At 48.6% G+C, this 26,271-nt stretch overlaps 1 protein-coding gene across 2 annotated transcripts in view; it reads right to left on the reverse strand.

The window, feature by feature from the left end:
* The window catches only part of GPD2 (glycerol-3-phosphate dehydrogenase 2), a 52,169-nt gene that overhangs the window by 18,158 nt on the left and 7,740 nt on the right, over nucleotides 1-26,271 (reverse strand). For both annotated transcript variants that reach the window (XM_071562469.1, XM_071562470.1), the window contains exons 2-7: nucleotides 23,741-23,848; nucleotides 18,763-18,928; nucleotides 15,865-15,989; nucleotides 14,672-14,769; nucleotides 13,619-13,782; nucleotides 609-773 (exon numbers count right to left, since the gene is read on the reverse strand). In XM_071562469.1, the coding sequence (XP_071418570.1) occupies nucleotides 609-773; nucleotides 13,619-13,782; nucleotides 14,672-14,769; nucleotides 15,865-15,989; nucleotides 18,763-18,928; nucleotides 23,741-23,842 (820 nt within the window). In that variant the 5' untranslated portion in view covers nucleotides 23,843-23,848. The remainder of the gene's footprint in view (nucleotides 1-608; nucleotides 774-13,618; nucleotides 13,783-14,671; nucleotides 14,770-15,864; nucleotides 15,990-18,762; nucleotides 18,929-23,740; nucleotides 23,849-26,271) is intronic.

Raw genomic sequence — 26,271 nt, forward strand, 5'->3', positions numbered from 1 at the left:
GGGCTCGGTGTGTGCCAGGAGGACTCGGTGTGTACCGAGGGGTTTGGTGTGTGCCAAGGGGCCCGGTGTGTGCCAGGGGGCTCGGTGTGTGCTCAGGGGCTCGGTGTGTGCCGAGGGGCTTAGTGTGTGCCAGGGGGCTCGGCGTGTGTCAGGGTGGGCTTGGTGTGTGCTGGGGATCTTGGTGTGTGCCAGGAGGGCTCGGTGTGTGCTGAAGGGCTTGGTGTGTGCCAGGGGGCTTGGTGTGTGCAAGGAGAGCTCGGGGTGTGCCAAGGGGCTCGGTGTGTGCCGGGGGGCTTGGTGTGTGCCGAGGGGCTTTGCGTGTGCCAGGGGGCTTGGTGTGTGCCGAGGGGCTTGGTATGTGCCAAGGGGCTCAGTGTGTGTGCCAAGGGGCTCAGTGTGTGCCAGGGTGCTCAGTGTGTGCCGAGGGGCTCGGTGTGTGCCGGGGGGCTCGGTGTGTGCCGGGGGGCTCAGTGTGTGCTGAGGGGCTCGGTGTGTGCCAGGGGGCTCAGTGTGTGCCAGGGTGCTCGGTGTGTGCTGAGGGGCTCGGTGTGTGCCGGGGGGCTCGGTGTGTGCCGGGGGGCTCGGTGTGTGCCGGGGGTCCCACTCACCCGTGAGGACGTCCCTGCAGCGCACCCCGCACACGCGTGGCTTGCCGGTGGCCGGGTCTGTGGTCTTGAGCAGGCGTCGCACCTCGGTGTAATTGGCGGTGGCAGCGCCGTAGCGCGCGGCCGTGAGCGCGATGGCCAAGTTCATCCGCGCGTCGTTGTGCTGTCCTGCAGGGAGGCACCGCAAGGACACCCGTCACCCCCAGCGCCGCGGCCGCGTGTCACAACCCATCTGTCACGTCTGGGCCTGTCACATCCCATAGCCCGGATGGCTGCTCGCCCTCACGGGGGTGTTCGCAGCCTCAGCCCCTCGCCGGGGCTGCGTGGGCAGCGCCGTGTCCGGCTGGCGCCCCTCGGGCCTCTGCGTGCCCCGCCACACACACCCACCTCAAACTGAGGATTCTCATCCCTTCCCCTGCATTTAGCAGCAGGCAAACCGCTTCTTTCTCCCCCTTTTCCTCTGTAATCCTGCTGTAACTCTGTACCTGTATCTGAGAATCCTGTTGACAATCCACCTGCCATCAACCAACAACTCTGATCACCAAGTGACCACACAACACTCAACACCCAAAAACATTCTTTCACAGACAGTGTCAAATTTAACTGGTTTTTGTTTGTTTTGGACTTTTTTTGCACATTCCTTTTAGCTTCCCAACATACAACATAAAAGCAGCAAAAAAAAAGAGAAATAAGTGGACAAGAATTAATGAAGGATTCTTAACATATATCATTAAAGATTTATTACTGAAATTCCCTCGTTAAAGAAAACCAAGAGAGAGGCGGAGGGACCACGAGGGAAAGATGATTAATTACTCTGAAATACTGGCTTCACCTGAGACTTTTCCTATTTATTATTGTGCTGAAGTTGGGGGCCTGGATGCTGGCTGGAAAGAATTACTATACATTGAAGGGGCCAGGCTCTGTGTGTCCTGAATAATTAATTTCTGAGCAGGCTAAACTTCCTGAGGTATGGTCCACTTCCCCACCTGTTCGGACCACTCCTATCACAGATGATACTGATAAAGTGATAAATTTGTAATAGATACTGTAGTTGATTTATGTTGCCAGCATGCCCAACGTTTAGTATAAATGGTTTATGTAAAGTTTGGTCCTTCGGATTCTGCCTGCACCATCTCCAAGCCCTGCACAAATCATCTGTTCCCAGCTAAAAGGGCAAAGTTATAAAGATGGGATCAATGGCCTTGCAGGCGCCACCTCCCCTCCCCAAAGCCCTCATTCCAACCCAGCCCAGGCCCTGCAGCACAATCTGTCTTCAGCTATGAGAAAAAAAGTTACACCAAGTGTACAGAAACGGCAGCGTGATAAAGCACCGATGAAGAAACAAACAGTAACTCCAATTCCACTCAGCAAACAATGCCTGGAATCAGCTGCAAAAAAGAACAGCAAAACGACTGAGCAAGATGTCAGGAAAAGTTGGGGACGCTCCATCACACGAGATGCAGGAGGGGGAACAACCTTCGGTCAGAGGTGGTAGGCAAAGCATTCCATAAATGGACCAGCATTGCTGCTGCTGTGGTGGCAGGGAGGGAGAGATGACCTTATGAGGTTCACCTCAAACCTTCCCAGTTTAAGGCAGAGTTGAGTGAAGGTACAGCTCGTGTGGAGAGGGAGCACTGCGTGGAAAAGGGACAAAGGACAGCGACAAGCTGTGGTACAGCAGCTGCTTCCACAAAATGACCTATATTCCAAAGGAATATGGTGCTCAAGGAATGACTGGGTGTGGCATTCAGTGCTCAGGTCTAGTTGAGAAGGTGGTGATCCAGGAAACGCTCCTCTAGCCCAAAGTCGAGGGCCTTCAGGAGCACAGTGTCCTGGAGACATCCCCCCTTGTGGTGGTGCTGGGTTTGGGGCCTGCCTGACCCACAGGCACCATAGGGCTCAGCTGTGCAGGGCCAGGCAGCAGGGACACCACCCTCAACATGGGTCACCTGTAAATCCAGCCCTGACACACCACTGGCACATGGGGGGATTTATGCTCCTGCCACAGCAAGACCTGGGGGCAGGAGGGTTTCCTCAGGGACTTCCTGATGCTCCTTCAGTCTGTCCCTGCCACCAGTGCCCAAGGTGGCACCGATGCAAACCAGTCTCCTGTGGCTACCCCAGGGTGGGGATTCATCACACAGCAGCACGACTCAGCGTCAGCCAATATTAGCTTTGGTCTGTGGGAGCTCTGACTGTTTAAATTTGGCAAGTTTGCCTCTGCCCAGATTTGTCACTTATTTGTCCAGAGCAAAAGCAATCCAGAGGAGCCAATCAGCAGAATAAATAACGTGGAAATGGGTAATTTCTACAAAAACAAACTTCTAAGTAACCATTGTTTAGCAAGCCCCAAATCCAAAGGCTGTTTGGTGCCCTGTTGAGTCTCCCAGTGCTCCCAAAGTCAGAGTGAGCTCAGGACACCCTCAGTGCACTTCAGGATTTGGACTGCTGGGTTCAAAGCAACATTTTCCTGCTTTCTCTGAACCTCTCATCCATTTCCCCCTCATCATTATTCTGATATGAGAACTCCTGGGCTATTACTCACTTCTCAGCTGTCCAAAAGGAACTGAGTGCCCATGGAATTCATTTGCAGGAAGAGGACTGGGAAATAACCAGTTCCTGATGAACTACACTGGTAGAAAAATGCACTGGCTTCAGATTGATGTGACCTACAGCATGGAGTCCTCAAGTATTTCACAGCATAAATAACTAAAGATAAATAAAGATCTGGAGAGGTCTGGATTTGAAAGGAGTAAGAGTGACTTCCCAGCTTGGGAATTTATCATCTGTAGAGAACAACACTGAACAGTTTGGGAGAGATGGGGTCATAGGAAAATGGTTTTATACTCAGGAACAACTGGGTTTTGCATTATTTTTTTTGGTTTGGGTTTTTTTGTTTAAGGCCTCCAACTCACATGTGTGTGTTTTCCCCCAAACAGTTACATTAAAATCCTGCACTTGATCAGAGAATCAGAGAATTAGAATATCTTGAGTTGGAAGGGACCCACGAGGACCATCAAGTCCAAGCCCTGGCCCTACACAGACACACCAGAAATCCCACCCCATCCCTGAGAGTGTTGTCCAAACGCTCCTGGAACTCTGGCAGCCTTGGGGCTGTGCCCACTGCCCTGGGGAGCCTGGGCAGTGCCCACCACCCTCTGGGGGAAGAGCCTTTTCCTGATATCCAGCCTCAACCTCTCCTGACACAGCTCCAGCTGTTCCTTTGGGTCCTGTCCCTGCTCACACAGAGCAGAGATCAGTGCCTGCCCCTCAGGAGGAAGCTGCAGACCATAATGATGATCCTGAACACTCCAGAGAAAAAGAGAAGGATGAAGCAAAGCAAAGACTCTGCATCCCAACCTTGCTGACCTTACAATCAGTGCCATTCTCCCCAGGTACAGAGACCCTTCAAACCCAGGATAAAAGCACCTCCAAGCTTAACCTCCTCCAGACCAGACATGTTAAGCTTTGTTGACATGAGTACTACTGCACTCTAAGAATATACCCATTCTGTGTTTCCACTCTCAGACACCCAGGGTGTAGGTGTGTGATCAGTGGCAAGGCAGCCTCAAGCTTCCACAGGAGGCCCTGGATTACCCACCACAGCCAGCTTTGCATCCCTGTCTTGCACAGCAGCACTGGGGCTCCATGGCCAACGACCCTACACGTACTACCAGAGGTGACTCCTTGGTGACACTTTGGGGTTTTCCAAATGTTTAAGCCAAAAAGTTATTTCATAACAACAGAATGGCTAAGCCAAGTTAATTTGGCATCCTTGTCCACAGATGAGGAGGCTCCTGGAGACCACCCAACTGCAGGCCACACAGTGAAATGGCAATTGTGACAATCACCAAGAACAGATGTTCACCAACACCCTGCCCTGGAGAGGTCACTGCTGCTCCAGGGCTGGTTTGGAGAGCACTTGTTCCTTGCATGATGCCAGTTATCACCTGGTGCATCCCGATAAAAGGCAGTCACCCCTCAGCATCTTTGGGAGAAGCCTCCAGGAGCCGACTGATGGAACACGCAGAGTTCTCTTTGCAACTCCTCCCATGGCACCTCTCAAAAATGAGATGTTTAAATCCTTTAAGTTATTTCTAGCAAGAAAAACTGAAAGAATCCTCCACCCTTTAATCCACTGTTGTCACTTGGTGTATTGCAGTGACAATGGAGAGATAATTTAATTTTTATTAAGGGCAGTCAGCCCAGCTTTTCCCAAAACACTGGCTGAAGTGCCTTCACTAAATTGACACTGAATCCTCTAAGAACTCCTCATTTTTAGAAGCCACACTGCTGAGGGCATTTAGTGTGCAAAGACATTTTGAATAAGTGTGTCCTACATCACGTTAAGCCCGACAGTGATGCCATTTATATTTTTGCATTTCTTCTTTTTGTGTAATTTAGGAAAATTCTATTTTCACTGCTTAGTAGCAAATGCTGGATTTCTTTCTTCAGATCTGAACAGACAATGTTTCCGTTGGCACTCGCAGGATCCTCCCCCAGAGTGCACACAGTGTACGTTCAGTTTTATTTTTATCAGTGCTGACCCCAGCCAGGGAGTGGTAACAAAGCCCACATACTGGAGAGGTTTGTTTGGGGCTGGTTGTGTGAAAACCAGAGTAATGAGGCACTCTGGCACTTCTAGTATGTTCTGTCCTGTGTCACTCTCTGACAACTGTTCCTGTTAAACCAACTCCCAGAATCGTTTGGTTTGGAAGGAACCTCAAAGCCCATCTCGTTCCTCTCCCTGCCATGGGCACAGACACCTTCCACTAAACCAGTTTGTTCCAATTCCTGATTTCTCCTCTGCAACTCTCTTCAGTTAACACAAACAGCACCCAGTGACTGCAGTTTTATTTTTTTTAAGAAGCTGGAAGCTCTTTTAATGTTCATGTCAACCTTTTTGGGCTAAGAATTCCCACCTGGTTATCCCCTGTCCCTGCCATATGACAATTATCCATACAATGATGAACACAAGCTTTGCAGAAATGGCCCCAAACACTTTGGAAATAACCACACATGCCACATTTTAGTTATTTAAGATCTGCCCTAAGATGCAGGTACTTCCAGCCCTTGCTATGTAGGAGCTTTCATGGGAAGGGAAGCCTTGAGCTTGGCCTTCTCACAGGTAAATTGATTCCAACAGATTCAAAATCAGATTTGACACATCCAGTTTAAATAATCCAGAATCATCCAGTTTTCCCAAATAGTTTCTAGCTTAATCCACTTAGCACCAGCTCAGACCACAAGAACTAAACCTCCTTGGAATTTCACACTGGTTTGGGTAGAAGGGACCTTTAAGTCTGTCTCATTCCACCCCCTGCCATGGGCAGGAACACCTTCCACCAGCCCAGGTTGCTCCAAACCCCATCCAGCCTGGCCTTGGACACTCCCAGGGATCCAGGGGCAGCCACAGCTTCTCTGGGCACCTGTGCCAGGCCCTGTGCCAGGGCCCAGTATCCAACCTAAATCTGCGCTCGATCAGTTTAAAGCCATTCCACCTTTACTAGTATGAATTGTTGCAAATTACACACAGAGTTATAAACAAACAAACAGCACAAGCAAAAGGCAGGAAGTCCATCAAAGTCTTTTTTTAAAGCAGAAATCCCACTCCCCTGCAAATGTCTGTCTGATCGAGTCTGCTACCAACTTACAGCACAGCAGCTGAAACTTGTACTGAAACCAAAACACAGAAATAAACCACAATCTCCACCGCATCCAGTGACAGACAAAATATGGAATTCTGGCTCTGTGCTTTGTAATTATGTTGTTTCCCAGTCCTTTGGTATCAGCCTTCAACTTGTCACTACACTGTGAGTGCCGTGTCAGTGGCAGGAAAAGCACCGTGTTAAAATGAAACTAAACATTGTCACTGTCAGTTTATGGAACCAGCAGTAAAATGTCACTGTGAGTGCCTGTCATGGCGCGGCTGCTGCGGCTGCGCCGGCTGGGGACACGGCAATGGCACCTGGCAACGGGACACAGCAATGGCACCCGGCAATGGGACATGGTAATGGCACCTGGCAATGGGACACGGCAATGGCACCTGGCAACGGGACATGGCAATGGCACCTGGCAATGGGACACGGCAACGGCACCTGGCAATGGGACATGGCAATGGCACCTGGCAATGGGACACGGCAACGGCACCTGGCAATGGGACACGGCAACGGCACCTGGCAACGGGACCCGGGAATGGGACCCGGGAATGGCACCTGGCAATGGGACACAGCAATGGCACCCTGTGATGGCACCCGGCAATGGCGCCTGGCGATGGCACTCGGAGATGGCACCTGGCGATGGCACTCAGAGATGGCATCCGGCAATGGGACATGTCAATGGCACCCTGTGATGGCACCTGGCGATGGCACTCGGAGATGGCATCCGGCAATGGGACATGTCAATGGCACTCTGTGATGGCACCTGGCGATGGCACTCAGAGATGGCACCCGGCAATGGGACATGTCAATGGCACCCGGTGATGGCATCTGGCGATGGCACTCGTAGATGGCACCCGGCAATGGGACATGTCAATGGCACCCTGTGATGGCACCCGGCGATGGCACCTGGCGATGGCACTCGGAGATGGCACCCGGCGATGGCACCTGGTGATGGCACTCGGCAAGGGCATCCCGCAATGGGACACGGCAACGGCACCATGCCCATGGCAGCCCTGGGGCATCAACCACTTCCACAGGGGAAACTCCATCAGGGTAAACTCCCACCAGGGCAAACTTTGGTGTTTTTCAGTCTAAAGGAAGCAGTGATGGGTTTATCAGTCCCTGCGTGCTGTGTTTGGCCACTCTGTGACCCAGCAGAGCCCTCACAGGGGACAGGACGTGGCAGGAGGGATACAATGCCCTGCCAGAGCTGGAGAGAGGCAGCACTGCTCCCATCCATCACAGAATCACACAATCATCAAGGCTGGAAGAGACCCTCAAAATCATCTCCAATCACCAACCCAGCACCACCATAATTGCCCCTAAACCATGTCCCCAAGTGCCACATCCAGGCTTCTCTTAAACACTTCCCTGGGCAACTTACTTGAATGCCTGACCATTCTTGTGGTGAAAAAAAAATTCCTAGTATCTAATCTGAACCTCCCCTGGAGCAACTTGAGGCCATTTCCTCTTGTCCTTTCACTTGGGACATGGCAGAAGAGCCCGACCCCTCTGTGGGTACAACCTCCTGTCAGGGAGTTGGAGAGAGTGGGAATGTCCCCCAGGTGGGGTCAGGCTCTGCTCCCAGGAACAAGGGACAGGACAAGAGGAAACAACCTCAAGCTGTGCCAGGGGAGGGTCAGGTCGGACATCAGGAGGAATTTTATTCCTGGAAAGGGTGGTCAGGCACTGGAAAGGGCTGCCCAGGGAGCTCTGGAGTGCCCAGCCCTGGAGGTGCCCAAGGCAGGACTGGCCGTGGCACTCAGTGCTCTGGGCTGGGGGACAAGGTGGGCATTGGGCACAGGGTGGGTTCTATGGGCTGGGAGGGCTTTTCCAACCTTAATGACTGGTGATTCTGGGAAGGTGAGCAATGTGCAGCTCCCCAGCCTTCCCAAGGACCAGGAGGCTGTTCCTGCCCCATACATTGACAGACACAGGGAGCAGGGGAAGGAGCAGGGGAAGGAGCAGGGGAAGGAGCAGGGGAAGGAGCAGGGCTCATCATCCCCTTCCCTGCACAACCTCAGCCCCAACAGGGAGCAGTGCACCTGTTACCTCATGACCAGCTACTGAGCTCACATAAAACACACACACCTGGATCACAGCAGAGCTCCTTTCTTTCCCCTAAAAGCCACGACACCACAGGGACCACTCAGATGTTTGTGCCACAATGTGCAAATAACAGCATTTTGCTCAGGAATAATCTTAAATCTTTTGGTAACATGATCTGAAGAATTATTCCCTGTTCACTTCTTAAGGGACACAAACCCCATCCTTTGCTTATACGAGCATTAAAAAAAGAAAAGAGAGAGGCCTGGAATTCACTGGAATATTCATCATTTCCAACCTTAAACCCACAGCGTACAAACAGACGAATCCAGCAAGTCAGAAAGCAAAGCCAATTTAATCTGTGGCTCCCCTGAGGTAAATGTAGTTCACAGTCCTGCCCCCACCCCAACCTCAGCCATAATCCCTGCTTCCTGGAGGTACGAAAGCACTGGAGTGAGGAAAATTCTGCAGCAGGATATAATGATCCAAAATGACAGGGACAATAATGACAATGAATTTCATGTCTCCCAGTCATAAGCTGGGGATGCTTGACTGGGCTGACTCACACAATTAAATTGTTACAGGTACAGCAGGATGCAGTTACCAACCGCCTGCTTTTGGGAAGGAGCCTCCAGCACAGGGAAGGAGCGCTGTGGATGCACAGCCCTTTTGTTGGGAGCAAAGGGCTCATCCTGCAGGGACGTGGCGGAGCCTGCACCTCTGACAGAGGCAAAACTGGGTTAAAGATGCAGCTGGTTCAGGCCATTGATTTTATCCCTTTTGAGAGGGATAAAAACGCTCTGACGGATAAAGCACGGCGGGACTCGAGCGGCATCCCAAGCGATCGGAGACCCGCGGGATGTGCCAGGGAATTGGGAAGCCAGGGCTGCACTGCATCCCCACCAGTGTCTGTGCCAGCACCAGCAGGGAAAATACTCTGCTGCTGTGGGTTTTCACTGCACCTGCATCCCCTCTGAATTCCTCACATCCCAGGCTGCCCATTTCCTCCAGGGTTTCACGGACAGCTCTATTATACAGAACATGGGGCAAAATGTATTGGAAAACGACAGGATATGGAGCATACACAGAGTATTTCCCCAGTTATACCCATGGTTAGTGTGCCTGCCAGGCTTCTCCCATCCACCCAGACCCAGGTTTGAAACACCAAGAAATATGAGAAACTGTGTGTATTTAAAATCACCTATGGAAAGTCTTTTTAGTGACAAACTGTCAGAGTTTTTATATCCAGGGAAGGAAAAACAGCCACAGAGTTGTCTGTAATACCCCTATTACAGCTCAACATCTCCAAATATCCATTTGTCAAACATGAATTATAAAGCTATAACATTTCATAATTCAGGACACACTCAAATCCTACGAAAAATAGCTACAAGAGCCTAAATAAAAAAAAGCATTTATTCCATTTTTGACAGCTTAATGAATGCCCTACTCTTTTGCATTGATTTTTGTGTGTGTGTCTGTGTGTGCACGTGTGCCTGGGAAGGATTTCTCAGGGGGTTTGCTGTAAAGAGGGAAAGCAAAATCCTCTGCCAAGGCTTTTTATACTTTTAAATAAACTCCATACTAAAATATTTCAGCAAAGAATGTATACAAAACTACTGAGAATGCAAAAAATAAAAGCAAACTACTTACATCCCAGTAAATGTTTGAGGAAATTCATAGAACAAGACATTAAATAACCCAAGACCCTAATGTGGGAGAGGAGTCCAAGTGGTGTATGTTAATTCCTGCTTTCAGGAAACAACCTGGAAATTCAGAGAGCAGGATCAGCAAAGCCCTAAACTCTTAAATACACAACTGATTCCAGAACCCAAATTTTCCTTACACCCCTAAAGGCTCATCTTGCAAGGCAAAATATGTTAAAAAAGTCTGCAGCACCTAGAAATACAAAAATTACATATCAAAGCAAACCATGCCACTTGGAATTGCTGAACACTGATACATGCCAGCCAGCTGGATCCCTGCTGTAATGGTTTTCCTAGTTTTTACTGTAATGAACTCTATATAATTCAAACAGAGATGAATTCTTCCCTTTAAAGGGCTTTAGAACAATCCTGCCCTGATCCTGAGCCAGCCCAGCCTCTCCACTGTGCCTCTTGCCCAGTTCTCCCCGAGCCCCCTAAGTGGATCTGACAGATCCCTGCTCACATAGCAGCCGCCTTCTCCCCCCAAAATGTTGCCTTTTTGCTGTTCAGGAGTATCCTCATACCAACAAATGCTAAATGCAGTCTGACATGTCCCCCTAAGAAACAAACTTGGAAGTTGTGGCTTCAAAGCAAACCTTGAATAAATAGGACACGTTGTGTACACCCCGGCTAACATCCAACATATGCTTTGGCTTCCCGATGCTCAGGCAGAGCAGGAATAGCCTCTGGACAAGGCTGTGATTTGCTCTTGCTGGTACTTCCAACATTTATAATGTACCATTTTTTTTGCCTGTATAAACAATTTAAAAGATGTAACGAAGACGACCCCGCTGCCGTTTGGGAACAACATGCTCATGAATTATGGATGGCTGGACGTGCCCCTGCCCCACCGCCAATTCCAGACCCACACAAAGAGCATCCCTGGGCTGCCCCCTGCAAAGGGACGGGGCCACCACTGGGGCACAACTGGGCACGGGGCTTGGGCACAGAAAACACTGACTCACACATGGAATGTTTCTAATTCCTCCCTTCGGTGCCGGGCTCAACATCTGTGATCATTAACAGCCCTGTTAGCAACAACCACAGGGACAAAGGGTGATGGACAGGAAAAAGGGAAAGCAAGAAAACAGGATGAAACTACATTTAACTGCAATTACATAAACAGTTAAGACCAATTTATTGATTAATTATTTAGGGTAGAGACAAGAGATGGACAGAGAAGAGAAAGATATCACTGACTCTAAGACTTGGGTTTTTTTTCTTTGCCATTATTTAATGCTCTATTTTATGACTAATCATTCTGAAAGTACTAAAAGCAGTTTAATTCCATCTTATTACCCTCTTCTCTACTTTCAGTTCAATTCCCCTTTCCTTTGTCCTCCATTCCTCTGGATTTAGGGTGTGAAATATATCATTAAAATTCAAGTATAATAATTTACAAGACCTAAAGGGTGCCTGCTGAAACATTATGACTTAAAACAAATTTCCTGTGGCCAGAACACAAGTTAATTGGTCAGGATAAAACAATTCATGTGCTCCAAGCCCATGTGAGTCCACCAGCCCCAGGGGCTGACCTGCAGAGGAGGCACTGCAGGCAAAATTGAGTCGAAATGTGGCATGTTAAGAACTGATTTAACATTTTAGTTGAAAAGTCTTTATTCTGTGTTAGGTGCAGTCTCAAAGCACCCTGATGTGTATTATCAACACACAAATTTCACCCTTTAGTCCTTCAGAACCACTTTATTCTTCAGGAGAACTGAGGTTTGGTGGAGCTTTGAGAGGTTTTTCAAATTTTTTTCACTGCAAAACTCCACTTCTTTACATTCTGCCTAAACTCCTATCTTATAAAGAAACCAGAATAAGGCAAGACCAACCAACAATTTTTTCTTTTTTTTTCTATTTTACACTTCTTCCTTTCCAATATTCAAAGTATGGGTTTGTTTTCTTTTGCTGGGATAGCACCAAAATCTCCAGAGACATCTCTCAGTCACTCAGGCCCCTGCCCTGCCCTGCCCTGCCCTGCTGGTGTTTGCCAGCAAAGCCCACGTGCCATCCTGGTGCTCAGTCTTTAGATTTATTGCAACACTGTTCAAAATAAATATTCATCCAAGAAACCTGAAGACTAATTTTAAGGCTATCCTGAAAGCTGTATCTTTGGAATGCTGGGAGTAGTAAATAGCCACAATACAGCCCAATTATATATTTAAACAGAAAAAAAATCTCTAGATTATAAATAGATTTCCAGCTATAGTGCTCTTCTGAGGAGTGTAATTACAGTTAAGAGAAGCACTCCATTCTTCTGGCATGCTCCTGGGATCCCTTAGAGCAGGCTAAGGGATAGCTTAGGAAAAGGAATAAAGAAATCTGAATTCCTTCTCTGTATCTACAGCACCTCCTGGTACAGTGTACAAAACTCACCACAAAATCCCACAGCAAATTTCCTCCAGAACTTAAAAATAAGCAGACAAGATGCAGCCTCCATGAGAGGTAAGTGAAAATCAAGTTCATCCTTTAAATCCCACCCTACTCTCAAACAAGAACCTGTACATACATATTCCCAGAGATATATATGAATTTTTGATTGGTTTTCATGCTGCTGGGCTCTGTCTGAGAAAAGGGCAAAGACCAACACCAGCTTTAGCCAGAAGCCTCACAAACACTACTGGAGCCCAGTGTGTTTCCAGAGTCCTTCCCAGAGCAGAAGCCCCTTTGCTGAGCTGATGAAGTGTAAATGCAGTTCCACAAAGGGGCAAGAACTCCCTTTATAATCCATCTTGTGTAAAGACCTTTCTGCTGCCTAAAGGTCAGAAACCACATCTTCAGGTAAGAACTAACCAGAATGGTACCACTGGGGCAGTGAATCAGTACTTCAGCTATTTATTTTGGAAGGCTTCTCCAAGCCTGCAAGGAACCCATGGCTTGTTGCCTTATCCTGAACACACTGGACATTCTGCTGTTACCTGCCTGGCCCCATTTCCAAGGAAGCCTTACCAAACTTTCTGTCCTGGAAGTGGAAGAGGAGGAAGAACACCACCAGTCTAAATAAAAGCACACTGTGGAACAGCACACCAGTCTGCTGCAAAGAAAAGCCAGTTCACTTTCTAGAAACTTTTCCTTTCAGGAATTTATAACCCATCACTTAAAGCAGTTTTAACAGAAACCACTCATGTCTTATGGCAATCTCTAGTCTTTCATTGTAATTACCATGAATGCTGTTTTTGCAGAGTAATTAATTTTACTGGTGATACAAAAACTAATTGATTCAGGCCTCATCCAACCCAGTGTGAGAACCACAACCAGATCACCTAGAGGGCAAAATATGTGACATTGCTGGAATAATCACATTTTCCTGACTTCTTCCTCAGAAGTGTTCAATCCAAGAAGTGCAGAGCATCATGCCCAGCTGGGAAACACCAGAACACTTTCACACAGCACTACATCCACTAGCCAAGAAAACCAATATATTTTCTCCTACCTTCAGTAAGCTTCTGTCCCAAAAACGTAATTTATCTACCAAATTAATTCTTAAGAGGCAAGATGAATCCTTCAAGCTTCTGTCTTGCCTTTAGAGATTCAATGTACAGGATCATTCCCATGTTTCTGACCCCAAACCCACTGGAAGCACAGAGAGGCAACGTACCATCGTAGTAGACAATGGCTCCAACCAGCTTGTCCTTGCGCAGCATTGGGAAGAGCTCCAAGGCTCTTGACTTGGTGAGGACATAACTGCTCTTTAGGCACTGGCTTCCTGCCACCAGGTCATAGAGTTTTATTCCAATCCAGTAATATGGCAGCTGCCACCATCTGCATGGAAAAAATACCCATGAAGTGAAAAAAATGAAAAAAAAAGAATTGAGAAGTACCTGCACACACTGTTCTTGTAATAAAGAGCACATTGAGTACCAGTGTGTTGCTTTACACCAGTTCTACCTTGAACCATCATACAAGCTTTGGGGTACCACAATGTAATGTAAATACTCAAGTTAGGTATTGTGTGCTACTGTTTACAACAGAGCTACTCACTGCAGTGAGTCAAGCAGATTCAAGGCTTTGTGTGCTCTAGAATTAGGATCTAAACTGGCTATTTGTACTTCAGTACCACATAAATACAGTCAAGCACTGACCAATGAGAGCTCCAGCTGTTATAAGCCCCCTCCACTAAGTCAGGAATAATAAAGACAGGAAGGACCTTAATAAAACTAAGATCATTCAACAAAACCTCCCTGCTCTCAGTAGCCTGTTCCAGTGAGTAACTGTTCTTTGAGATCTGCAAACCTAACACAAAGCAGTTAGATCAACCCTCTTCCTCAGGGGAGAAGGAAACTGTTCTCTCCAAACCCAACTGTTCTCTCCAAACCCAACTGTTCTCTCCACACCCATTGCTGAGAACACTGTGATGGTGTGTGATGAAGACAAGGGTGTACTGAAAGAATAGAAAATAACATGCTGGGAATGAGAGCTCTTTCCAGCTGCTCCCACTTGGGGTGCTGGAAGGGCACCGAGGAGCTGCACCTCAAAGCAGCCTAAGAGAATGTCATTTTCCTACAGTCCAGCAACATCTCACCCGCTGGGGAGCAGAGCTTGGGACAGCTTTAGGGACAATCTTTGGGAAGAGGGACCTGGAAACTTCCCCAGGGAGGTGGTTTGCCCGTGAGAAGCCAAGGAAAAGGAGGGATACCCCAGCAGAGCTTACTTGTAGATGGGGAGCATGATGGGCAGCGGCGCGGAGAGGTGCGGGGCGCTCTGCAGAACGTACGCGCGCTCCTCCAGCGCCTCCTTCACCATCCTGTACTGGAAACACGAGCACCTGGTGAGCCCCACCTTACCCAGCCTCGGCCCCACGTGCAACACTGAGCAGCAAACTGCAGCAAAGCCAGTTCCTCACATGAGTCCCACTGGTCTTTCAGAGACACACTGAGATCTGCTGAAAAATTCAAACTAAGGAAAATGATGCCCAAGAAAATTAAGTTTCAGTCATTTAATTTTGGTGCCTTGGCATGTCAGTTGGGTGTTTTTTAATTTGAACATAAAGCACAATAAGCCACATTACCTTAACTGTGGGCAGGAGGCACTTAGGAGGGCTAAGACTCATCCCATGACACAGTTTCCAAGCCAATTCCCACAGTTAATCCCATCCTAACTCCAAGCTGCAAATGCAGATGGGTTCTTCTCCAAACCAATCAATGTGCATCAACATGAGGTAGTTCTTTGGCAAAAAAGGTGGGTTTCTACAGCAGGATAACTGCATGGTTTAGATAATTTCCCCTGTAAAATTACCATTTCTATAGCAGTACTACAACCACCAAAACATACTGTGAGAGGTTTCAATGGGAAGACAATGCAATTCCTCAAAACAGGAATACCAGGCTGCCCACAGTACAAGAACACACTAAGGCATTTACATATACTCACTCATTTACCATATTTTCTATCCCCTTGCCAAAATTCATCACTTATTTACCATCTTTTTCCCTGTTACAAAATAAATCACTCATTTACAGTATTTTTTCCTCATTTCAAATTAAATCACTCCTTTACTATCTTTTCTTTGCCCATTCCAGAACAGGACAGACACCCACTCTCTCAAATTCTTCCCATGACAAGTAGAAAGCTGTTTTTATTCTGAGACCAGCCCTGTCTCTGCCTTCCTGGCCCAAAATTCACAGCCTACAAGGCCTGGCCATTACACTGCCCACCAAAGAACTGAGCAAAGGCAGCAGTGGTGCCTTCCCCAGCCTGGGAAGCTCCCCTGGAGAAGACACTTCCCATGCACAGGGGCTGTGCAATACAACAGTCAAGCAGTGAAAAAAATCAACAGGAGACTCAGAGCTACTTGGGACAGGGGAAGTGTCTACCAGAAAATTGCTTGACCACCAGCACAAATACCTGCTCGAAATCCAACTTCATGATGGCCTTCTGGAGGTACCTCACTCCACCATGGATCAATTTGGTGCTCCTGCTGCTGGTCCCCGATGAGAAATCGTATCTTTCTAGAAGGGCTGTTTTTAGTCCTGTGTTACCAGAAAACCAAATTAACTTCTTAAATTACACAATTTGTATGTAATTCATTAAAGACACTTCTCTAGGGTAGAGACAATCACAAGAAAAATTACTCTGTACATGGATAAATTTGTATTCAAAGTGTAATGCACTGTCTATATTGTAATGAAAAATTTTAGCCTCCTTCCTGAGGGAAAAGTCAAACCAGAACTTAAACACAAGCACATTAAAACTGGGGTATTTCACAATGGGAAGCATTACAGTGGCCATGCTCCTGCAAGCACATGAGAGCTCAGATGCAGAGCAGGAACAGAAGGTTTTCATGGACACTTTAAACTCCTTGCAGAGAGCTCTCCACCTCTTGCACTAAGAATTGAGACAGCGTTCCACAGAGGGAGACAACTGGCAGCTTTGTTTACCTGTGGTTTGCTTGAGAGGTGCCCCAAACCAGGGGAGAGCCAGCCATGGGCTGTGTGGGGAGAGCTCACCAGAGAACATGGGCACACATAGAATTCTGACACAGACAGGACATAGTCTGACCAGGCTCCCCACAGAATTCTTTGGGTTGGAAAAGGTCTCCAAGATCATCCAGTCCAACCTGTGCCCGATGCCCACCTTGTCACTCAGTCCACTGAGTGCCACGGCCAGTCCTGCCTTGGGCACCTCCAGGGCTGGGCACTCCAACCCTCCCTGGGCAGCCCCTGCCAGTGCCTGCCCACCCTTTCCATGCAGCAATTCCTGCTCTGTGCCCCCTGCCCTGCCCTGGGCAGCCCCGGCCAGTGCCTGCCCACCCTTTCCATGCAGCAATTCCTGCTCTGTGCCCCCTGCCCTGCCCTGGGCAGCCCCGGCCAGTGCCTGCCCACCCTTTCCATGCAGCAATTCCTGCTCTGTGCCCCCTGCCCTGCCCTGGGCAGCCCCTGCCAGTGCCTGCCCACCCTTTCCATGCAGCAATTCCTGCTCTGTGCCCCCTGCCCTGCCCTGGCCCAGCCTGAGGCCGTGCCCTCTGCTCCTGTCCCTGTGCCCTGGGGCACAGCCCGACCACCTGTCCCGGCTCCCCCCTCCTGGCAGGGATGGCAGAGCCAGAAGGTGCCCCCTGAGCCTCCTTTGCTCCAGCTGAGCCCCTCCAGCTCCCTCAGCTGCTGCTCCAGCCCCTTCCCAGCTCTGCTCCCTGCCCTGGGCACCTCCAGCCCCTCCGTGTCCCTCCTGGCAGGGATTGCAGAGCCAGAACTGGACATGGCACTTGAGGGGCCTCAGCACTGCCCAGCACAGAGATTTTAACATCTATTGGTCTTCCAAAAACTTTTTTATTCTTAAAATTCTAATTATTACTGGTAACTTCCAAAGATCAGAGCAATTTATTTTTGTCAAATGTGACCAAAGATTAATGGACACAATCAGAAATAATTTGGCAAAGATTTATCAAACACATGAAAAGCAAAATTTGTTGTTAAGTGAAGCAAACACAATAAAAGAGCAAGTTCCATGAACGAACAGCAACAAGACACAACTCATTAACCAAATGCCCAGGAATATTTCACACCTCAGAAATGTACTGACAAAATCAGAATATCCAAGCAAAGGATAAACAGAGATTAACTGTAATAATTTCTGTCTGCTTTACAACTGCATTTTCTGCCACAGCGTAGCAGAGGCAGAAGTGAAAAGATCCCAAGTTCCTTTTTGTCCTGTGTTATTAAATATAATAATCAGGCTGGAGTTTGGGTGTATCTCCCAATGGGCAGACATCACTTCTTTATCCATTTCAAACTATCCCATCTGCTGGACAAGTGTTTTCCAACTCAAACAGCAAAACACACCTGGAGGCAGGTTTTGCATCTGTTTCTGGGGTATAACCACAGGTTAAAGAACATGAAGAACTTTAGGGCTCTCTACTATGTTTTACACTGGGTGTTTTTCCATTTTAGTTTCAGAAGCACAAACAAGGTCTGTGAACACAGAATTTAAAGTTGGTTGTGTCTCATTGTCTGACTGTACTGAAAATAACAACTGAGGGAACACATTCCAAGACAAACATCCCTCACAAATGGTTTTTTTGCAAAAATATGATATTCTGGAGGAATATACTTAATAGTGCTATTAATAGCAATAACATTAATTAATATTTATTGTGCTATTGGATAGCAGAGAAGCTGATACAGGCACAGCACCCATGTGTTCTCACCTCTGTACCTGCACATCTCTTCTCATTAAACTTGTGAAGTGATTTATTCTCATTGAAAACTCTCTTATTTGATAGAGGCTGCTGGCTGATTTCAGAGTTGCTGTGTGAGGAGGATGACAGAGTGGGCACTGGTGTCCTGCTTCTGGACAGAGCTTTTCACCTGTGTGACCAACTGCACGAGGGACTGGGCAATTCTGCTCATCCACTGGTGTGTTCTCTCACCCGTGTCCTCACCCACCCTCATCCTCTGCAGCTGGACATGGACATGGAATGAGATGAGCTTTAAGGTCCCTTCCAACCCAAACCAGTCTCAGATTCTAAAGTAAGGTAAAAACCATTTGCTCAAACTCATTTTTCCCCCAAACTTTCTCTAAGTTAAGGTCCATGGAAAGTTACCATCAATCCTATGGTTCCCAGTAGCCTCTTAAACCAGTTACCAGCTAATTCCTCCAAGGTGGGGCAATGGGAGATCTGCTGTTATGGGCCTTCAAGTTCATTGTTCCTTCTGAGAACAGCATTGTGTAACCTCTGTCTTCAGGTAGTTTTGAAAAGCCAAACTGGTAAGTTTACTGTAAGGAATAAGGCTGCAATTGAGGCCTCACCTCTGGTGGCTGCATCCAGAGCACAGCCACAGCCCGTTGCTCCTCCTCCTATGACAAGGACATCAAATTCAGTGGTGGTTTGCAGGGCCAAAATCTGCTGCTCTCTCGTGGGGAGATGGTTCTTTACTGGAACATCTTCTGCAGCCTCAACCTGCACCAAGGCACCCTGCAAAGATTACACACAGCCCATGACAAAGGGAAATAAAGGGAAAATTAAAATTTAGGAAAACTAAAGTTGGCAGTCCCTGAAATGACCACTGGTTTTTCCCAAACACGGTGCTTGTGGTTCCCAGGGGATCACACCCACCCCACCAGCCCCAGCCCTGCATGGCCTCACCTGAGAGCTGCATTAAGCACTCAGCCAACTGTGCCCAGGCTCAGCCACCTCCTGCAAACGCTGGGAACAAAGGTCTCCTCATTAGAAGCTGTTTAAAGCAGCTCAGCCCTCAAACAGAGCTGAGCTCCCGGTGCTCCAGACACACACAGACAGTGGAGCTGAGGCACAGGGAAGCAGAGGTGAATCCTGATGAGCCTCCCCATCAGTCTCCCCTGGCTCTCCTGTGTTTACACACCAACATGTGGCTGCTGGCAAAGATCATCGGGTGAGGGACAAAGTCTGGGCACTTCAAAGAAATTCACCTTCCACATTATTCATTTGGCCATGGAATTCTTCCCATTTCCACCTATTGCTGCCTCTTGCCCTGCTCTCTCCCCAGCCCTGCCCTCTCTAGCAGTGCTAAAAACTTTTATATCCCACAAACTACAGTAGAAACATATCACAGAATTCCAGACTGGTTTGGGTTGGAGGGGATCCAAAGCCCATCCAGTCCCACCCCCTGCATGGGCAGGGACACCTCCCACCACCCCAGGTTGCTCCAAGCCCTGTCCAGCCTGGCCTGGGACACTTCCAGGGATGGGACAGCCACAGCTGCTCTGCCCGACCTGATTTTATATTTCAAAGGGACCCAACCTCCAGTGATGAGAAGTTCACAACCTCTATAAAGCATCAGAACCCTGATACAGTTCCAGAACATGTTTTTCAAGGGAGTGATGGACACAAGGATAGAGACAGTGAGAGGACCCAGCTGTTCCTGTCTACGCTCCCTCCTCTGGCTCTAAGACATCCCTCTGCCCCACACTCCACAGAGGTTTGCTGTGAGCCTCCCAAAAGGGGACAAGACTTGAAGCACACCAAAGATTGTCCTGTGGAACACTCAAACACAGCAGCGCTCTGGGCTGCAGTGCCAGGGGCACAGCCTGACTCCCAACAAGCTCCTGCTTCCCCTCACTGAGCTGCTGCTGCAGCACTGCTGGGTCATCCCAGGCAGCTGCTGCCAACTTCCAGCTTCCCTAAACTCCACCTCGTGACACCGAGACAGCAGTGGCAAGCAGGAAATTGGGAAGACTCAAAACACCTGTGGCTCAGTCTCACACGTGTTCTGGCTGGCCAAGCTCAGCCATGTGTGCTCAGCTTCTCTGAGCTTTGGAGAAGGGAAAATCATCACCTCCAAATCTGCTTTGCACTGTGTTCCCAGACAATTTTCCAGGTGTACAACATAACTTCAGGAAATCAAGAGAACACCAGAAAGGCCAAACTCAGAGTACAGGAAGTACTGTCGTCCACTGGGCTCGACTGTATGTTTTGGTTTGGTTTTAAACACATTATCTACAACAAATGGCTGGAAACAAAACCTGAGCAGAGTCCCCAGCATCCAGCCCCTGGTATAGGCAGAGTCTGGAGATTAGCCCTGGAATATAAGCAGAGTGATTAGCACCAGGAATTGATACAGATATGATGCATCTTGCTGTCAATTAAATGGGGGAGTGAAGAAAAGCTGCACACAGGGATTCCATCTGCAGTAACGTGATTAGTTTGGCAGTGAACAAGTGTGTTTACTGAAATAAGCAATTGCTGTTTATATCTACAATTTCTCAGGCAAGAGTTCCCTGAATGGTTTTGATTACACTCTTAGCGAGAGGAATTTAGTTTGGCAGTTTGAATTTAATCATCAAGTTATAGAGTGATCTAGTAATCCATAAGCCAGTGCTCTCGTTAATTTGCTACTGTTAATCTCTAGGTAGGTTTGATAGAGTCAAATTCATCATCCTTATTCACTTACAAAAATAAAGTAAATAAAACTCCCCAAAGCAGACCCCAATACATTATCATATTATTACACTATTGGATTCACCCTGCTGAGCAATTCTGACTGACCAAAAATGCACTTCCACACTGGGAGAGCAGGACTGGAAAGGACAGCAATGTCTTACAACTCCACACCAAAGCAGTGCCTCCCCCCTTACTGCTTACAGAGAGGGAGGGGAAGAAAAGCCATCAGTGGCCTCCAACTCCACTTGGCACACCTGAAAACACCCCCTCACACCTGGCCCCAGCCTGCTTAGGTCGATGAATTAAATACAGCCCCAAAAAGCAAGAATGCAGCAATTCAGTCAGGAAGTAAGAGGATCTGGTACTTCCCATCCTCTGTCACGACTTGTGCTGGAAGTGCTGGGGAAACTGCTGGCAAAGGTTCACTGTGTCACCTGGGCCATTCAGAGGTCTGAGGACTTGGGCCACATCATGGAATCCCAGACTAGTTTGGGTGAGAAGGGACCCCAAAGCTCATCCAGTCCCACCCCTGCCATGGGCAGGGACACCTCCCACCAGCCCAGGTGGCTCCAAGTCCCATCCAAGCTGGCCTTGGACATTTCCAGGGATCCAGGGGCAGCCACAGCTTCTCTGGGCAACAAGGGATTTACATTTACAGCAGTTCCACTGAGAAAGTATCAGTCTACACACACTATTGCTTTACCCAGAAGCAGTTCTGGAGGGACCAGTACACGTGTGTGTATAGGAAAATCAGTTGGGATAAAAATCTTGAAAAGCAGGACAGACCTGGACCAGTGGACTGTTTTGTTTCCAATGTGTAAACACTTGATACACAGCCAAGGTTAGGGGTGCTACCTGTGCCACTTTCCTCCCAGCACACCCACCAAGGACAACTTCATATGCTCCATCAGAAGTTGCCAACACTCCTCCCTTTCAGTGGGCAAACCACTCACTAGTGTTCAATTAAAAATCCAAATGACTTCCTGTCTTTTCTTAAGGGCCAGAACTTCACCACCCTTCAGCTTCTCCCTTGGAACTACCTGGGACAGCCAAGTTTCACATGAAAACCATGGAAGACAGAGCCAGGCAGACCAGCCAGCCAGGGTTGGTATTCTGTAGCTGGTGCCCCCAGTTCCAAGAGCCACAGCACCATCAGTCCCTGAGTGAAGCTGTACAAACATGGGTGAAAACACTGAGCACTGGATTTCTGTCTTATCGTGTGACGGATTCTGTCCTTGAGATAACAACACAATTCCTACAGTGTACAGCCAATTAGTACATCTTGGGCAACCTCCCTCTCTCACACAGGATCCAAGCTCTCTGTCCCAGGAGCTCTGACTGGCAGGTGTTACAAAGGAGGGGACCCTGGGGCTGGGGGATGTGCCCTCAGCTCAGACATCTCTCCTATGCCAGTCCCTCAGTTTGTCCCATCTGCTGTCCCATGGGAGGTGTTTAAGGCCACAGCCTTAAGGGTGGGCAAGTGGGTCCAGATCCATGTGCTCACACAAACACTGGAAATGTTCAGATCCTTTGCTGACTGATCCTACACAACAGGTTTAGAAACCAGGGGGACACCTGGTTCTGTCACTTGACACCATGATGACATTCAGTAAAACCCTGGGGTTCAGTCGGTCTCTGGAAGTTCATATTGGCCATACATTCCAAAAAAAAGGGAATTCCTTGAATTCTGGAATACTGAAAATGCAACAGGCGAGTTCTCCAGGTGACTTTTCCTGTACAACCCCTTCTCTTACTTAACAGTGCTAAAATTTGCAGCAGGCATTTGTGGCAGTAATGAAGTCAGACTGTAAAACCCTGGGATAAAGGCTCTGGAGAGAGTTCCAAACAGCACCATCAGCTCAGAGCACAGCAGGAAGCCTGAAGGGGAGCTCACTTGAGACGCTGGGGTTTATTTTCTGCAACACTATCTGAAGCCATAAAGATCCTGGCTATCCACTTCCCAGCTAGGCTCCCCAGAAATGACTCATCTCATTCCCAGCTGCTCCTCCTCCTCCCCACAGAAACGGCCAGAGGATTTAAAAGCTGTGTGGATGTGGCACTTGGGGACATGGGTCAGTGGTGGCCTTGGCAGTGTTGGGGGATGGCTGGACTCGAAGGTCTGAGAGGGCTTTTCCAACCTACACAAGTCTGTGGTTCTGTGATGGAGAAGGGAGTTATAGAGCACAGCCACTCTGACCTGCTGTGGGAGCAGATATCCCAGTGAAATCTGCTACAACAGCAAGATCCAATGGACAAACTGACACTGGAATCTACTGCTCCTTTCTGCTACCACTACCCCATTGCAAGAGCAGGGCTCCAACACCTTCCTCCTCTGCAAAGAACTGACTCTGTGCCAGTTACCTCGAGCACAGCTCTGAAGTGACCCCGGGCTCACCAGGGACAACAGGAGCTGTCCCACAGACTTCCTTGGCACAGATCCTGCCCCCAGACTGTTTCCAGCCTCATGGACTGAACAGGAGGGGGCACCACGACTGTTTTGAAGCTGAGATGTTGAGAGGTAGCACTGGTGGTTTCACTTCCACCTTCTAAGCTTGAAAATACTGTCCAGACTCAGCATTTATACTTCCATCAGGACTTTCCACTCCTGCAACTAAGTAAAACTCCCAGTAGCACCCAAAGGTCACTTTTTAAACCCCAAGAATGACTTACAAGCACCACACTTCCCCACCAGTCACAAACCCACGATACTAAGGCAGCCTTTAACACCATCCCCAGAGCAGTGCCTGCCAAACCAAGCCAAGAGGCTCTTGGCACTCCTCCCCAAACAAAACTATTCCTCCGAGCCTGACATACGCTCCAACAGATTTTAAGTTTCATATTTTATCAGAAATCATAATTAATACTTACGTGTTTGTTTCTATACTGAGAAAATTGAGAGAGGCCAAAAACTGTTGCTATGGCACCTCCTCCAATGAGAGCAGTTCCTTTCACTGCCTTCCGAAATGCCATTTTTTACTGGAAGAAAAGAAGATAAAAATTAATCGGCAGATTTACCATGTCAGGGTCTGGGCTACACAGAATAGACCATTTGCAGAAACTAATGACGATGTTGTGACAAGCTGAAATTTAGGGTAGCAATGTCTTAATTAGTGATTTTCATTGCAATATTAATAATTTCTAAACAAAGTCTAGACAGAGGCAACTGGAGTACTCTGGTGCTTGCTGTGAAAGCTGAATGACAAAAGAGTATTTAGATCTGAGGATGGCTGTACACACACCCCCAGTGACACTCCTGTCTGTGACAAGTACGTCCAACACCACGGCAAAGGCAGACCAGGAACGCCCCGTCCTTGGCCACCAAGTCCTTACCCCAACACCACAGCAGATCAGCTCCACAACATCACCTTTAGCTCCCCTCCCATCCCATCAACTACTGCTACGATCCCATTAACCCAGGAGCACTCCATGCTGCTTTCCAGCTGGGAACTGCACACCAGCACAGCCCATCCTACCCTGGAATGACGGCTGGTCAGGACGCAGGTCCCTCAGTGAGAAGCAGCAGCACAGACAGGGACAAGATTAAGTGGCTGGAAAGCAGTGCAGCACTTTATCATCCAGCTCCAGAGGGTTTCAAACCAGCCCTATGTGGGTCAGGCAAATTCTTAATAGACCCAGTGTTCGGATCCTGAATGAAAAATTTGCATGGGACTGACCTGAATCTTAAGCAGGCACAGCCCACTCCATCTTCCCCTGCCCATGGGGCTCGTGCCATGCTGGAGACAACACCCACCCCTGGTGTGGGACTCCTGGCACTGCTCCGGGCCCTCCGGACACGGACACAGCCCTGCCAGGGCACGGACTGCCCCGCAGCTCCACATAAAGCACCAACAGAGCTTAAAGCAGCTGCGGGCAGTGTGTGCAGCCCTGTGCCAGCCCCGGAACACCAATGGATTTACAGCACAGCGGGAGCAGCTCCGCGCCAGGAGCAGGGGCCAGGACAGACCCCCACCCCGGGGCTGGGCTGGGGGGGCCCTGCAGCCTCCCCCAGTGTGCCAGGACCCAAACACACAACCAGGGCACTTCCCTGAACTGCTTCTGTGTAACTGCACAGGCTGTACACAGACCCACATTCCCAGGCTGGATTGTCCCAAAGGAAGGAATTCTTGGCTATGAGACTGATGAGCACTGGCACAGGGTGCCCAGAGCAGCTGTGGCTGCCCCATCCCTGGAGGTGTCCCAGGCCAGGTTGGATGGGACTTGGAGCAACCTGGGCTGGTGGGAGGTGTCCCTGCCCATGGCAGGGGATGGGATGAGATGGTCCCTTCCAACCCAAACCTCATCCTCATTCCTGTAAGCACAGCCAACACTCATCCCTGCATCCTGTCCCCTCACTTAGACCTCTCCTGACACTTTGAAAACCAGGCACACACTTGCCAGAGTTACACCTTTACCTTTTCATGGAATTAGAGCAGCACAAAGTACACAAACCACTGACTAAAAGCCTCAGTGATCATCCTCTGCACCAGCTTGCTTTAAAAATGCAGCTTCCCAGACAGCTCTGAAAGTAATTTCTTTTTGTTTTTCAAGCAAGAAAACAATTATCTTAGGACTGTAAGTTCTGCTGGGCCTTTTTAACGGGCATTTTATGAATACTTCTAAAAAACCCCCAAAAATCATCCCGTCAAGTTTTTAAAACTGAAGAAATATTGTGGCTATTTGACCTCTATGCCTTCAGTTTTATATTAAAATAATATTACTGCACCAACCTAAATCTATAGTTTCTCATTGTCAATCACACTAGAAATGTCACTGTATATATAGAAAAAATCCCAAACAAAAATCCCCCAAACTGGTGTAGCAGATTTCCAAGTTGTTTGTAGGAAAATTCTGCACAATCTTATGAAATCAATCAGCAGAAATCAACTTCACAGAAATCAACTTCTGTGCTGAACTACAGACACTTTCTGCCATGTGTCAGCACCCAACAAGCTCCCCTGACAATTTCAGCCATTAATTTCCCCTGTGTATAATAAGGGACAGGCAGCACTCAGACTTTAAGCAGCTGTTTACAGCAACTCAGGGAACACCAACAGGGAGTGCTGGGCACGACCATGGTGGGCATGAAGGTGCCAGCACACAGGGAAAGGGGTCAGGATCGCTCCCAGCAGGAGCTGACCCCACTCCCACTGTGGATGCAGCCATCCTAACTGTGCTGAGTGACACTGGATGTGCCACAAGGAACAGCTTTGCCACTTTGATCACGCAGGTAACATTTATAACACACAGAAGGGGGTGGGTGTTGGCTGTACAGGGGATCTCTGGGATCAGCCACTGGGAAGGGGCTCTCCCCTGCTTGCCTGATCCTGGGAGCGTTGGCATCAGCTCTCCTCAGAGCTGAGAGCCCAATTACAGGCAATTCCCCAAAGAAAGGACCTCTC

This window comes from Pithys albifrons, chromosome 8, assembly GCF_047495875.1.
Source record: "Pithys albifrons albifrons isolate INPA30051 chromosome 8, PitAlb_v1, whole genome shotgun sequence".
NCBI classification, from domain to species: Eukaryota; Metazoa; Chordata; class Aves; order Passeriformes; family Thamnophilidae; genus Pithys; species Pithys albifrons.